This window comes from Talpa europaea (genome assembly GCF_964194135.1).
Source record: "Talpa europaea genome assembly, chromosome: 3".
Lineage (NCBI taxonomy): Eukaryota > Metazoa > Chordata > Mammalia > Eulipotyphla > Talpidae > Talpa > Talpa europaea.
In genome coordinates this window covers 11,648,248-11,661,708 of record NC_140069.1, presented here as the reverse complement: position 1 = coordinate 11,661,708, position 13,461 = coordinate 11,648,248, and the positions used below count along the sequence as shown (strand labels likewise).

At 45.8% G+C, this 13,461-nt stretch overlaps 1 protein-coding gene across 1 annotated transcript in view; it reads left to right on the top strand.

The window, feature by feature from the left end:
* FER1L6 (fer-1 like family member 6) overlaps positions 1-13,461 on the top strand; it is a gene marked incomplete at both ends in the record, with an annotated part of 94,892 nt that overhangs the window by 42,905 nt on the left and 38,526 nt on the right. Inside the window, 4 exons of the mRNA XM_084229753.1 lie at positions 845-997; positions 4,586-4,763; positions 7,464-7,588; positions 10,992-11,126. Coding sequence (XP_084085879.1) covers positions 845-997; positions 4,586-4,763; positions 7,464-7,588; positions 10,992-11,126 — 591 coding nt within the window. The remainder of the gene's footprint in view (positions 1-844; positions 998-4,585; positions 4,764-7,463; positions 7,589-10,991; positions 11,127-13,461) is intronic.

The window sequence follows — 13,461 nt, the reverse complement described above, 5'->3', positions numbered from 1 at the left end:
ACAGCCAGGAAAATCTCCACACCAATGTCTCTTTTGATTTCAAGAGTGAAGGGATGCTGTTTGGGGCTTCCAGTTATACAAAAGTGTTATGGGACCAGAAAAGAGGGCATCTGCTTCCAGTCCAGGAACTTTAAAGCCTAATTTATGTCAATATACCTCTCTTTTGTTTTGGTAGTTACATTGGCTCAGAAATGTGCATTTGAAGCCCTCAAAACCTAATGGGCCTCTTGGCAGGAAATTGTGCAATTCCAGGCTTGATTAGCTCAACTTTAAAGTCTCATTTTCTGGGCAATTTAGCCATGTTTCTCCTGAACAACTAACTAAAATGGAACTAAAAAAACTTGGCAATCATATTTTAGGTATAAAGTCTCTTGTAGAATTGTTTTCCCTTCCTTAAAAGGTAATGGAAAGACATTCATGGATTTTTGCTTTTGTTTTTGCATTTGAATGTTCTGGAAATGTTACCTGGCCCTTATGAGATCCAGTGCTTGAAGCTACATCATTATAAGATTGCAAAAGAAAATTCATGGGAAAATGTAGAAAGGTGTTTGCCTTACAGATGGAGAAAAGTTGATGACAAAGATGCCAAATTTATGGGTCCAAATTGCATGTTCTCAAAGTATAATAAGTAATGTGGCTTGTGGGATTTACATATACTGTAATTCTTTTCAAAGGGGCTTTTTCTTTTCAAAGAGGTTCCATTTAACTTATGTGATTGCATAGTTAAGTACCTAGATGGTTTAAGTCACAGAATTTGTTTTCAGGAGAGGGACTATTTCAGGATAGGATCTCTGGAAAGGCAGTTGTTAAACACAAACCTATAAATCCACTGCCCTCCCTCCAGCCTCAGCACACCATCCCCGATGTCTTCATCTGGATGCTCAGCAACAACAAGAAGGTGGCGTATGCCCGCATCGCCTCCAAAGACCTGCTCTACTCCCCTGTCAGGGAGCAGATGGGCAAACACTGTGGGAAGATCAAGACTCATTTCCTCAAAGTAAGTCTGGTAGCTTCTTGGCTTGTGGCAACTTCACTGCAGGCTTTCCATGATGTTCTCCTGTGTCTGTCTCGTGATGATCTTTTTCTAAGAAGCCTATTCCAGTCTGACCTCATGTGAACTAAATCTGCAGTGACCCTACCTCCAAATAGGATCATATGCTAAGGTACTAGAACATATAAATATTGGTGGGATGCAACTGAACCTATTGCAAAATCCTGGAGCAAATATTTACAGACTGTATGACCTTGTATCTCCTCCATCCACCAAATGGAGATAGTGTTGAGGAGTAAGTGGATAAGTGCACACCCAGAGTAATCACTCAATCCATGCTAGCACCCAAACAAATGGGACCCTGACATCTAGAAGACGTTTCTGGAATAGGGTGCCCCCGTCTCACCCACTGAGGGTGTTTGTGGTTCTGTTTGGTATTTTGTTATGTGTATAAAATGCATTTTAAATCAACTCCTATGAAACTTGTAACTGAAAAGAGAAAATTTCCCCCAGGCAGGTTACTCACCATAAATATTAGGATTTTTTTCTTCAATTTTCTCCATCAGACAGATTCTGGGGTCAAATAAAATTGTCTTAAAAATAGTAAATCATTTCAGAAGGCCCTGGGCTAAAAATACCAGGAAAATAGTGTAAAGTTACTCCCTGATAAATATTTGGATGTATCTTGGCGTTACTTAAAATTAGAACAAAGATGTCGAAGCGAGGGATAAGTGTAACTGAGAATTCACAGACTTTGCCCTAGCACGTTCATCTGCTGGGCATTGCTCTGTACCATGCACTTTGCATTTTTAAATTGCTTTTCTGTCTTGTCTTCATGCCTTGCCACGCTACTTCAGAAAGAAAGAAGTTGTTGGGTTGGTCAGGGGACCTGAGAGAGCCAGGGGAGCTGGGACGAGCAGGCAGCAGCATGCCGGGGTGTGTGAAATAGGAAAGGACCTGCTGTTGGCAGTGGTCCCTGGGAAGGTGCTCTGCACCGTGCCTGGGTTCCAGCTCGGGTACTTAGTGAGAGGCGCGGTGTCTTCTTGCAAGCAGTTTCCACTTGTGTATTTTTAAAAAGATACGTAAGCTACAAACCATAGGCCTGCAGCAGTGTCCTGAGTGATGTTGCACAGGTGTTAACTGAACTTTTGGGATCAACCAGGAACTCACACACACATCGTTTTTATAGCAACAGACATGATGTTTTTGGTTTGGTTTTGTTGAGAAGCAAAGGCTGTCAGATCTGTTTTGGGGCAGTGTAGCTTAAGTCTTGCTACTCGATCAGCACCCTGGGAGACACACAGCTGCCCACCCCCTCCTCCAGGCCTCCCAAATCAGAATTTACATTTTCACCAAGTGCCCAGGCAATTCACAGGCGCTAATACTCGTGTCAGTGTGTGAGAGTGTGGTGAGACTCTGGGCCCCAGAGCCAGGCAGAGCAGGCTTCTGCCTCAGCTCTGTCCCAGCCTCACTCTGTGACATTGCAAAATTGTCTTGAACTTTCTGAATTTGCATTCCTTCATCTCTCAAACATGCATAATTAAAGTATCTATTATCATGATGATAATCGATAACCTGTGACATTAATTGTATGCAAGTAGTAGAACCTTCTGGGTATAGGAAGGAACATTAGATCAGGGCCTGGGAAAATGTAAGTGCTCGACCATGAAATACTGTTATTAGAAAAATAAGTAAAGGATTATTAATTCAACAGATATTTATTGAGTGCTTCCTGGTGCCCCCCCCCTTAGGCATTAGGGACATCACTGTGAACCCACAGACAAAAACCCCCTTCCTTTGTTAATTGATGTCCTACTGTGTCTTCAAATGGCAGGTAATTGCTTGTATTACAGCAAAATAGCCTTAGGATCGCTATAAAATTCATTTTGTTGAACAAGTGTTCAGTACAGATTGGCTATTACTGTGATAACAGAAGTGATGAATTGAGGATTATTTCTTTTATTATAACTTTAAAAACTGATGAGTTGCCAAATGGTTGCCTTTTCCAACAACAAAATGACCTTGTTTTTTGCACACGGCATTAATAACAGTGTCCTATCCCCTATAGAATAAAATCCAAACTGGCCCACATAATGAGCAGAAGTTTTCAGCTCTCTCTGTCTTCCTGCTGCAGCTCTTGCTCACTGTGGAGAGTTCTCCTTTGCTGGAAGCTCTCATCAAAACCATTCCTGACACATAGTGGGCCCCCTCTTTGCACACTCATGTCCCCACAGTAGTTCCTGACTCTGCATCTTTGGCCTTTTGCTTCCCTTTTCCGGTTGCCTTAGCGAATGGCCCACCCCCAACTGAGTACAGCACTGCTACCTAGTCCACTCTTAAAAGAAGGATAGATACCTGCTGCTCCTCCTCTGCTCCTTTAGCAGTTTCCTCCTGACATTTGCTTGCATTTAAATAAATGAATGCACATGGCCTCTTTGTCTAGAGGTGGGCCCAGGGATTGTAGGCCTTTCTGATCCACTCCCTTATCAAGGACTAGCCCCTCTTGTAGCAATTGCTGAATTGAGTTGCTCATAATCCATTTAAGGAACCCACAGAGCAAGACAGAAAGGCAAACAGCCATGCCCAGTTTGGATTCAGGGCCTCTCCGTGGGGGCCTTGGAAATTGCCAGAGCAAGTAATAGCCTCTCATGCAATTTGTGATTTGCTATGAGAAAGAAGTGGTGCAGAAGACAGGGAAAACTCCTGCTAGGAAATCCTAAGAAACACTCAAAAGAGGCACTTAGAAGAGTCAACAAAATCTGGAGAAGCAGTCACTCTCGGAAGGAGAGTGCCTGCAATGCTGAGCTCAGCCCGCATCTGGGGCCTTGGAGCTGCTTGAAAGGGGACAGAGTCCCCTTATCCTGGAGCCACAGTGCATTGAGTTGTGTCCTTCACTCTTTGAGAATACTGCACCCACATATATATACACGTACACGTGCGCACTTGCACCACACACACCAATACGCACATGAACCCTCCTTCGAACCAACATACACATAAATACAAATCCGAGCATGCACAGATAAAGCCAGGCAGCTGGGGAATTTGAAACGTGCTGTAGGACAGAACTAAAGAACCGAGGTCATTAGCCAGAGGAAAGATCATGGTCGACGACACATAATGCAAAGGCCTAATCTGAAGAAGCATTTGAGTTCTGAATTAAGCAGAGAGGTAGAATCTGGTTGGACGCTCTGGGAAGGGAATTTCAATTCAGTGTGAGAAGAGGCAGGAGTCCAAAGTGTGGATTTGAAATCATCTCTCTTGAGTTAGAGTCCTAATTATCACTTAAAAACTCAGTGATCTCAGAGAACGTATGTAACCTGAGCCTGAGTTTCTTCATCTATAAAATGGGGCAGTAGCCATATTTGTAAGATGTAAAGGATGCAGAGCTCAGAAGTGCTTCGTGCTTAAGCTTTGGGTACATCTAAACCTGGATTCTGCTCTGGAATTGTATGTCGTGGCAACTGGTCATAGGCCTCATTTTGGCAGAAGTGTCCCCCTCCCAGGTGTGTCCCCACGAAGGACTTCTTTTCTCAGAGTAAGGTCCATCATCAGCTCCCCATGACGAGGTCGTCTTCTGTAACCTTTCCCCAGCTTCCTGGAAAGCGGACATCTGGCTGGTCTGTACAAGCGAAAGTGGATGTGTACCTGTGGCTGGGCTCCACCAGATATGCGGCCGCCATGCTGGACAACTTGCCAGCGGGCTATGAAGCAGAAATATCCTCCAAAGTGGCTGGTGCCATTCAGCCCCCATCCAACCTGCTGTACCGAGGTATGATGCCCGTTGGGCAGAGAGGGTCGTTAGCTGTCTCTGGTGGGCTCTGGGAAGACACAGAGATGGCTGTGTGTGTGGTTTCTTTGCACATTACTTTAGGACTGACTTATTTGCCTTCTGTTAATAGAAGTTCTAAATGTTCTTCCAATGTCCCTTCTAAAATGAAGTCATTAAACACATCTGGAATCAAAATGATATTTTTCTGTTAATGGATAGAATGCAATTTCACTTTCTCTGTGGACAGACTACACAGCTGGAGTTTGCATTTTATTTATTTATTTATTTATTAAAGATTTATTTATTTATATAAGCACTGGGTACAGTCAGAAGCGTGGGAGGGTGAGAGAATTCACCAGAGCCCGAGCGGGGAACAGAACAGGCAGACTGACAAAATACACTGCTGAGGGGAGCAGCGGGCGCGCCATGTGGGACCCTCTCCGGTGGCCAGGGATCGAACCAGCGCTGCAGAGGCTGCGGGCAGCTTCCCAACCCAGCGCTCAACCGCTGCGCCACCAGGGGAGGCCCTGGAGTTTGCATTTTAACTAAAAAACATGTCTATGAACAAAACATCAGTAAATTCTTGTGCTGATATGTCCCATGAAATTAAAGCAGATTTCATTTTCTTTTGGGACTTGGCTTTTGACCTCTAAACACTAAACACGTTTCCCAATAATGACGCAATGGAAACTGGCATTGGTGTGGCCACTCATGCTCTCTCCTTGGCTCTTTGACTTGGCTGCTTTGAGAAACTCAACATACTTTATGAAAACTCCTCTTCCATGTTAATAGTTTCTGTGACTACCATTATGGTTACATTTTCACATAATTTTGAATTTTATTATAAATCGTAATGATTTTTTTAATATTCATGTGTTTTGCTTTCTGTTTCCAAATAGTTTCAATTTGCAGGATCTCTTGTTGCTGAATTCAGGTAGAGTAGATTGCAATTTTTCCTTCACTCTAAATCAAGTTGAGATTTGAATTGAACCAGGGCTGGAAACTTTGCAGAACTGTCTACGTCCAGCTTCCCTGCGTTCCCCTGATCTTGGTTCAACTGTCTGTGATATCTAAGTGGCTCACGTGTTAGAAAAGGCAAGATTCTGGATGTATTTATGCAGGTGTCCGTCTCAATCTCACCCAATACCACAGCAGAAGAATAGGAAAGCTCGAATTTGTCTTTTGGAAAATGCATAACACTTTCTGTGTGCCAGGCTTTGCATCCTATACCTTAGACATAAGCTCTGATTTATTTCTCCCATCAACCCTGGCAGTTTCTTCACTTAACAGATGGAGCAAGGCTGTGTCAGAGATGTTCATAGGTTGCCAGACAGTACCTCTCTAGCAAATGATGGAGCAAACTCTCTTCCAACCCTGCTTTATTTCTAGTGCTTTCCATCCTACCTGATAGTTTGCATCTTTGGGTGAAAAACACCCGTATCAAATTATCTTCCTTTTTCTATAGTTTCTAGCTCTAGAGACCTGGACACATTTACTACGTTGCAGTTACTAACAATTCTGAGGGGTGGGGAGACTTTTCCCCAAAACTTTCTGCTGCGCTGTGGTATGTTGTTTATGGTGTGACCTCCTAAACTTTCTCTGCATGCACTGACATTGATGGCCTTGGCTGCTTTCCATACCTACCGGGGAATTTTGTTTCTTTGCTCATTTTATGCTTCAGAAAGTTTCTACTCAGCCAGTAATTAGTTTGCACCTACACCTGGGAAAGCATGGTGGGAAAACTAGTGGGGGATGTAGAGACGAGTGAGAAGTGACCCCAGCTCCCAGCGGGGATGTTGCATATGGCCCTGACACTCATAGCGGAAACTGAGCCCCAGCACAAGAGGTGGCCGCCAAGGTGTGAGCACGAAGAGGAGGGTGACTGTGCTCATCTAAGGGGGCCAGGTCCTGTAGTCCCCTCTGCTGTGCTGTCCCTCCCACCCCGGCATGGGATCTGGCCCGAGAGGGCGCCCTGGTCAGTCCCAGCCTGCACCTCTCTCTCTGCCTCCCATCCCGTCCTGCCAAACGGTGTGCTCACTCGTGCCTTCAAGTGCCACGTCTCTGCTGCCACTCTTGCAGGACGTTTATCCCTGGCCCCTGTCACTGTGACCAAGGTACTTGGCTTGCCTTCTGCCCTCTCCCTGACATTGGCGGACAGAATAGAAGAATGGGTGACTCAGACTTTATTGAGTTTATTCAAGTAAGAACTTAATGCAGCAGCCCCTTTCTTGTCCTCTCTGTGTGTCTCTGTGTTTCTGTCTGTCTGTTGTCTGTCTGTCTCTCTGTCTCTCTCACACACACACACGCACACGTAAGCCAGTGAACTTAGAATTAATAGGAAGTAAAATATGGCATTTAAGAAAGAAAAGGTGATTTTAGGATCGATTGAAATGAAATCCAGTCTCCGAGATTTGTCAGCTCTCGAGTTTGGAGAAGTAGTTCAGCCTTTCTGTGAGCTATTTCCCTCACCAATAAAATAGAGATAATTATGTGTCTTTCACAGGGTTGCTGCAAGGATTAACCCTCCATGGGGCAGAAGCAGCAGCGAGAGGCACGCCTGCTGCCACCTGCCCCGCACACGGTGCCCCTCGTCACCAATCGCGTCAGTCCCGGCTGCCGTGGTCGCCTTTGTGTCTGAACACAGCCCTGCACTGCTCCCGAGAAGCCACTGAGTCTGTCCCTTTCATTCTGTATCCGCAGATCGGCATGTCTTTCAGCTGAGGGCTCACATGTACCAAGCCCGGGGCCTGATCGCAGCCGACAGCAGTGGACTTTCAGATCCCTTTGCCAAGGTCACTTTCCTTTCCCACTGCCAGACCACAAAGGTGAGCCAGGAAGCCGGCCTGCCCTCTTCCCGCGGCTGACCACAGCACAGCCCGGGAGGGTAAAACAACCCATTGCAAATGCCTGTTTCTCTGGGTGTCCAGACACAAAAGCATGAGTGCTCAGGACGGCCATGGGGAAGGCCTTGGCTCAGGTGGGACCTGTCTCCTGAGGCAAAGCAAGAGGTGCCCTAGGTGAAGGGCAAACGGGAGGAAAGAGGCGGGGCAGGGACTCTGGAACCTGGCAAGCCTAGAGCACTGCTGAGTACAGATACCAAGTCAAGTTCAAGTTCAGTGGACAGAGGAGAAAATAGCGTCCAGACAACCTGCATGAGGCTTATGATCCAGTGTTTGCTGAGGGATGTTGTGGGGTAGAAAAACTTCCAGCTTTGTGGTCAGGAAGCCCTAACTTTGCACTGTCGCCCCCACTTACCAGCCGGGGGACTTTGCATGCTCTCAACACCTCTGCAGTGCAGTGCCTCTTTCAGGAAAGTCCTGTTTGCAAGTGAACGTTGCACAGGTTCGAGGAGCCATGTCTGCCCCTCCTTCCTCTGTGCTTTCTCCCTTTCCTGTGGGGTGCAAGGGCTCCTGACCAGCACACGTCCCACGGCTGCTGGTCTCCTTAGCTTGTGCTCTCCAGGGATTTGCTGTTCTGTGAGAGGGACGCTCAGTGAAGGATTTGCCCGTCTCTGGAGTTAAGACAAAGGGAGCACGGAGACCTGCTGGTACACCCTAGCTCATTGCTCTGGCTGCACATGTCCACTAAATCTCAGCTTGTCACCCCAAATTAGGGCTGTCGGAAAGAGGCAAAAAGTGGATGAAGTAACCGCTGAATGGCTCCCAGTACATGGCTGGTGCTAAGAGGGTGGATATGTCTCTCCAAAGTGAGACCCTTGAGCTGGGAGATGGTTTGAGGTATGACACGCAGACCAAGATCCCAGTATGAGCCAGCGTCGTGTCACTTTCACTAACATCCGTCCAGTGCCCTGAGACCAGGTCCCTTGCTGGGCCCAGGGACCATCCAACCCCGCTCCTGCTTCATGTGTGACCCAGGCATGGACACAGGCCATCCTCTGGACAGACTGTGATAGATCCCATTGTGCTGGGCCTCGGGAGGTGCAGGGGAGAGGGTTAGTCCTGAAGGGGAGGGGAGAGACCTCAAAAGGAGGTCATCATTAATCACCTGGCTAATTAACATGCCTGCAAAGGACACCAGACTGCTTTCTCTCACCTGTGTTTTCAGAGGTAGCACGGTGTGCAGTGTAGACACTTTGCCTGGGTTCAACTCCTATTGATGCATCACCTTAAACAAAGCCCTTTTCGTCCTGAATTTCCTCATCTGTAAAATAATGGTGGTGGCTTTGTATATACTCCCCAGAGAGTAAAGAAGCCAAGATGCACAGCTTCTATGTGACTGTGTGTTATCTTGTCACTGAGTGGTCCCATTGAGAGTCAAGGGGCCACCACCTGCCATGGCAGCTGTGGAATTCCAGCTCGAGATGCCCACCCCAGAGGTGGCCAGTGTTTCTGCCCACTCACTGGGTGGCTGTGATGATCCTTCTATTTCCAGCTCTGTGCAGTACCTTCATTTGATTGCTACCCACATCTCAAAGCAACAGATGGTATTTATTTAACAGATAATCATTCAAAAAGGAAAACATCTTTGTTGAACCTAAGATTTCAAACAATCAAATTGATGCTAAGTCCTAGAGCTATGGTATCTCTTATTAGACATGAGTACCTCAGTGTGCCACGTCTGGCACATGGTAGGTCTTCAGAAAATGCACATTCCTTTAGAAAAGAGTGTGTGCATGGTAGAGAGGGGGTGGTTGACAAGTGCTGATGGAGCCCCTACTGTGTGCCAGGTACTCGATTTTCTTCCTCTCAGACAATGGTCATAACAAGTCTACAAGGTAAGTGTTAATTCTGTTGAAATGCAGGAAATTATGATTCAGAGGATTAAATTATCCTAATTGAACGTGGTCAGGTGACTCCAGGAGTATCAGATGCTAAAGCCATGCTCGATTCATGCTGTCTTTTTTTTTCAAAGATTTATTATTTATGCATACAAGAACTGGGGTACAGGCCAGAGGTATCAGGGGTGAGAAGATTCACCAGAGACAGAGTGGGGAACAGAACAGGCAGACTGACTGAAATACACTGCTGAGGGGAGCGGTGGGCGAGTCAGGAGAGGTCTGCTGAGCTATGTGGGTAGCTCCCTGGCTGGGGATCAAACTCATGCTGCAGAGGCTGCAGAGGCTGCAGAAAGCTTCACAGTGCTGTGCTTAACCCCTTGCGCCACCCGGGAGGCCCAATTCATGCTGTCTTACTCCATCAAAGTGGCATCAGTTAATGCTGTAGCTTCTTAAGGAAGCTCTAAAGAAATGAGGCTAGCCATGGGTACCTTGACAGAGAAGTGGGAGAATATATTTTTCATTTGGATGAGCCTCTCGAAGGTGGCCACTGGTGCTGTCAGTCATGGGAGCCACTCCAAGAATAGGCCAATGCCCACTCATTCATCCATGCAAGTAGTTCTTTAGTACCTGCCAGGCACAGGAGGCAGTGTTAGTGCCTCATGCTGTACCCAGCATATTATAGGTCCTGCATAAAATATATTGAATGAATGAATAAATGATGAATGCAGGCTGGCTTCTAGCATCTTATCAAGTGGTATTTGTAACTCAAAGTGTCAAGGAAACCATCAAAATACTTCTATGGAACAGATGCTATGTGGGTCATAAATAGTTTTGGTGTCACTTCTGGGTGCATGCTATAAAGGAGAATGCATTTCTATTTTTAAAAGAAAGAAAAAAGCACATAGGTCTTTCTGATGTCAGTCACTGACCCAGAGTAATTTTGTGTTGCAACTCCATATTTTCTATTCTTAGGTTGGTTGAAGGCATTCTTTTCCAGTCCAGAAAGTTAAGATTTTCTCTGAAATGTTCTATTTTTTAAAATCACTGTGTGATTTTTGACTATAAAGTCAAAAAGCAAGAAAGGAAAGAAATTGTGGAATGCATGATATTTTTAAGATTCACATAAAGATGAGCAATAGTAACATTCTTTCATGACCGTAGTGCAAATTAATTAATGCTGTAGCAGGAAACAGCTTTCGATGTAAAACTGACAGTTTTATTTGGGCTTTGTTGTCTTCAATAAAGGGCAGCCTGTGTATCATCACACTGTGAGGACAGAGTCGAAATTATCCCTGTTAATCATGGTAGATGTTCAGCCCCAGGACAGGGAATCTTTGCATCCCCTGGCATCTAGTTCTTAGACCCTACTACATCCACTTATGCCATCACTTAAATGTCTCAAGGGTGAGCAAATATGACAAAGATGTGTTCTCTTTGTCCTCAGTATGTATCGAGTGATCTATTGCTTTTCTTTTGGCCTCGCTTTCCAGGTCATTTCCCAGACCCTGTCCCCCACCTGGAACCAGATGCTGCTGTTCAATGACTTGGTCCTGCATGGAGACCAGAAGGAGCTGGCCGAGTCCCCGACTTCGGTGGTAGTGGAACTATACGACAGCGACGCTGTGGTGAGCATACCTGGATAGTGCTTAAATGCTGCATCCATTAACACACATAATGTGACCAGCCTGTGACTACTCAGGAGTCCAGATGTGCCTGGAGGCAAGCCTGACCTGGGAAAACAGTGATTTCCAGAAACCAGGAAACTGGCAACAATCCTTTGCTTTATTAAAGCATTTTTCACTTAGAGTTCCCTTTAGGTTGCAAGAAAGATAGGATCTGGGTCATACAACTTCAGCCAGCACACATTTATAAAGGAAGATGATGCTTTATAAAGCACCCCCCACTTGCACCCAGCTCTTTAGCAGTTCCATATCTTATTGTTAACCAAGTGTCTTCCCCCCTTCCAAGGATGTCTGAGAAACTGGGTAGATTTAAAAGCTTACTTAAAGATCTTGTTTTTATTAAGACAAATTGTCTTTTTGAAACTAAGAAGTCTAAAATGCAAAGGTTTATTTCTTCTTTGATGTCTCCTTCCTCAGGAGATTGGAGAAACACAGGTACATTAAGGACAACAGTTGGTTCAAGAAGCCTTTAATGCCCTCTTACCCCCTTAGAGCATCCTGGCAGTTCTGACCTTGACCCAAGGTCAGGAGGAAATTAGGATGGAAGAAATGTAGAAGGTGAGCAGGGACCTTGGAGAGTCCTCCAGAGCGGGACCCAGACCCAGAAAGGTCAGATGCCTTCTTCAAGGTCACAGCTCACTAGATACAGAGCCAGAACTTGAGCTTAGTCGCTGGTGTGCACTCTGTCCTGCAAGTGGGGGACTGACATGGCCCATATCCCTCTAGACATATGCGTTCTGCATCTAGTCACTTTCTCTGCATCCTGTTGCTGCATCTCTAAGTTGGGCTAGATGTATAGATTAATGAACGGGAGTTCTTCTTTTGCACCTGTCATATAAATTTTCTGTAGAGATGGCCACAAAATAAGTACTAACAACATATTTGCAATCCTGAGTATTTTTTCTTTGACAACCACTAACCACAAGCAGGCGTCTTCAAAAGCGCTTCCAAAACCACCGGTCTAGGTGGACTTCTTTTTGCTGCCCTTTGCTTTCCAGTCCCTTCAGGATCTCCATCCTGGACTTGCCTTCCCAGGCTCCAGCCCAAGCCAAGCCCTTCCTGGGAAAGCAAGCTTTCATTGTCACATACAGGAAAAAGAAAATGTAGGAGAAAAAGAAAATAGGAAAGTTTTGCACTTTATTCCTGGACAGAGTCCTGCAGATGCACAAACGAGTCTGTTTACATCCGTGGCTGCAGCTACCCCAGGCCGCACCTGGGGTGGTGATGGGATTATCAGGTTCTGGCTCCTCCAGACTTTAGCATCCTGTCCAGAACTTTCTCTCATTTCCCAGTGGCTTGTGCTTTTATTAAGGTCTGTAGGCACTGTAAGAAACAAGTTTATATTTGGCAAATTGCTAGCTTGGCTTTGTTTACTCTTTTGTTTCCAGGGCTCATTTTAATTAGCCATTCCCAGCTATGATCATGAACAAAATATTTCTATGGCAGGTCACTCATTTCCTACCCAGATGCCCTAATGACTCCCATCTCAGGCACAGTTAACCCCACCAGTGGAGACTGGCAGGAAGCTTTAAGTGTTTTTTCATAAGTGTGTCTGAACAGGTCACTATTGCCACCTCCACAATCTCCCTTCTGCAGCCAGAAATGCAAGTGCTGGTTCACAAGTTCAAAGCAGTGATGCAGTGCAGCTGTTAAGCCTAACCGCAGGCAGAAGAGGACTTGGCCACTGTCCTTGGACCTGGAGGTCATTCATCCACCAGTTTTCCCTCACTAGACATGTAATAAATGCTGGAGCACAGCAGTGAGTAAGCCAGGCAGCCTCCTGGACCTTACATTCCAGCAGTTCCCGAGATAAATAGCACAGCAGAGTGATTGTTACAACCCCAAGTTGCTCATGGGGGAATGCGGACCCACGCTCCTGGGCCAAGCGTGGGAAGAGACAGGAGATGGTGCCATCAAATAGTTCTTTAAGAAATGTACTGTCCACATACATGCATAACATATGTATCTTAACATCCTCTTCTACTAACTAGAAAAGGAAGACAGACTTCTCCGTTACTCCATCACATTGACCTTAATCATCATCACCATCACCTTCATCCTCACCCTCATCAGCATAATACCATGTATTGAGCACTTACTGTATACCAGGCACTGTGCAAAGTGCACACATCATGATGTCAATCCTCATGGCCCCATAAGCAGGGCCTCAGAAAAGGTTGAGTAGACTGGCCTATGGCTAGAAAGTAGCTGATTTGGGGACTTGAATCTAGGCTTGCCTGGCACTAGAGCTCATGTCCCCAGCACCATGGCGCCTGGC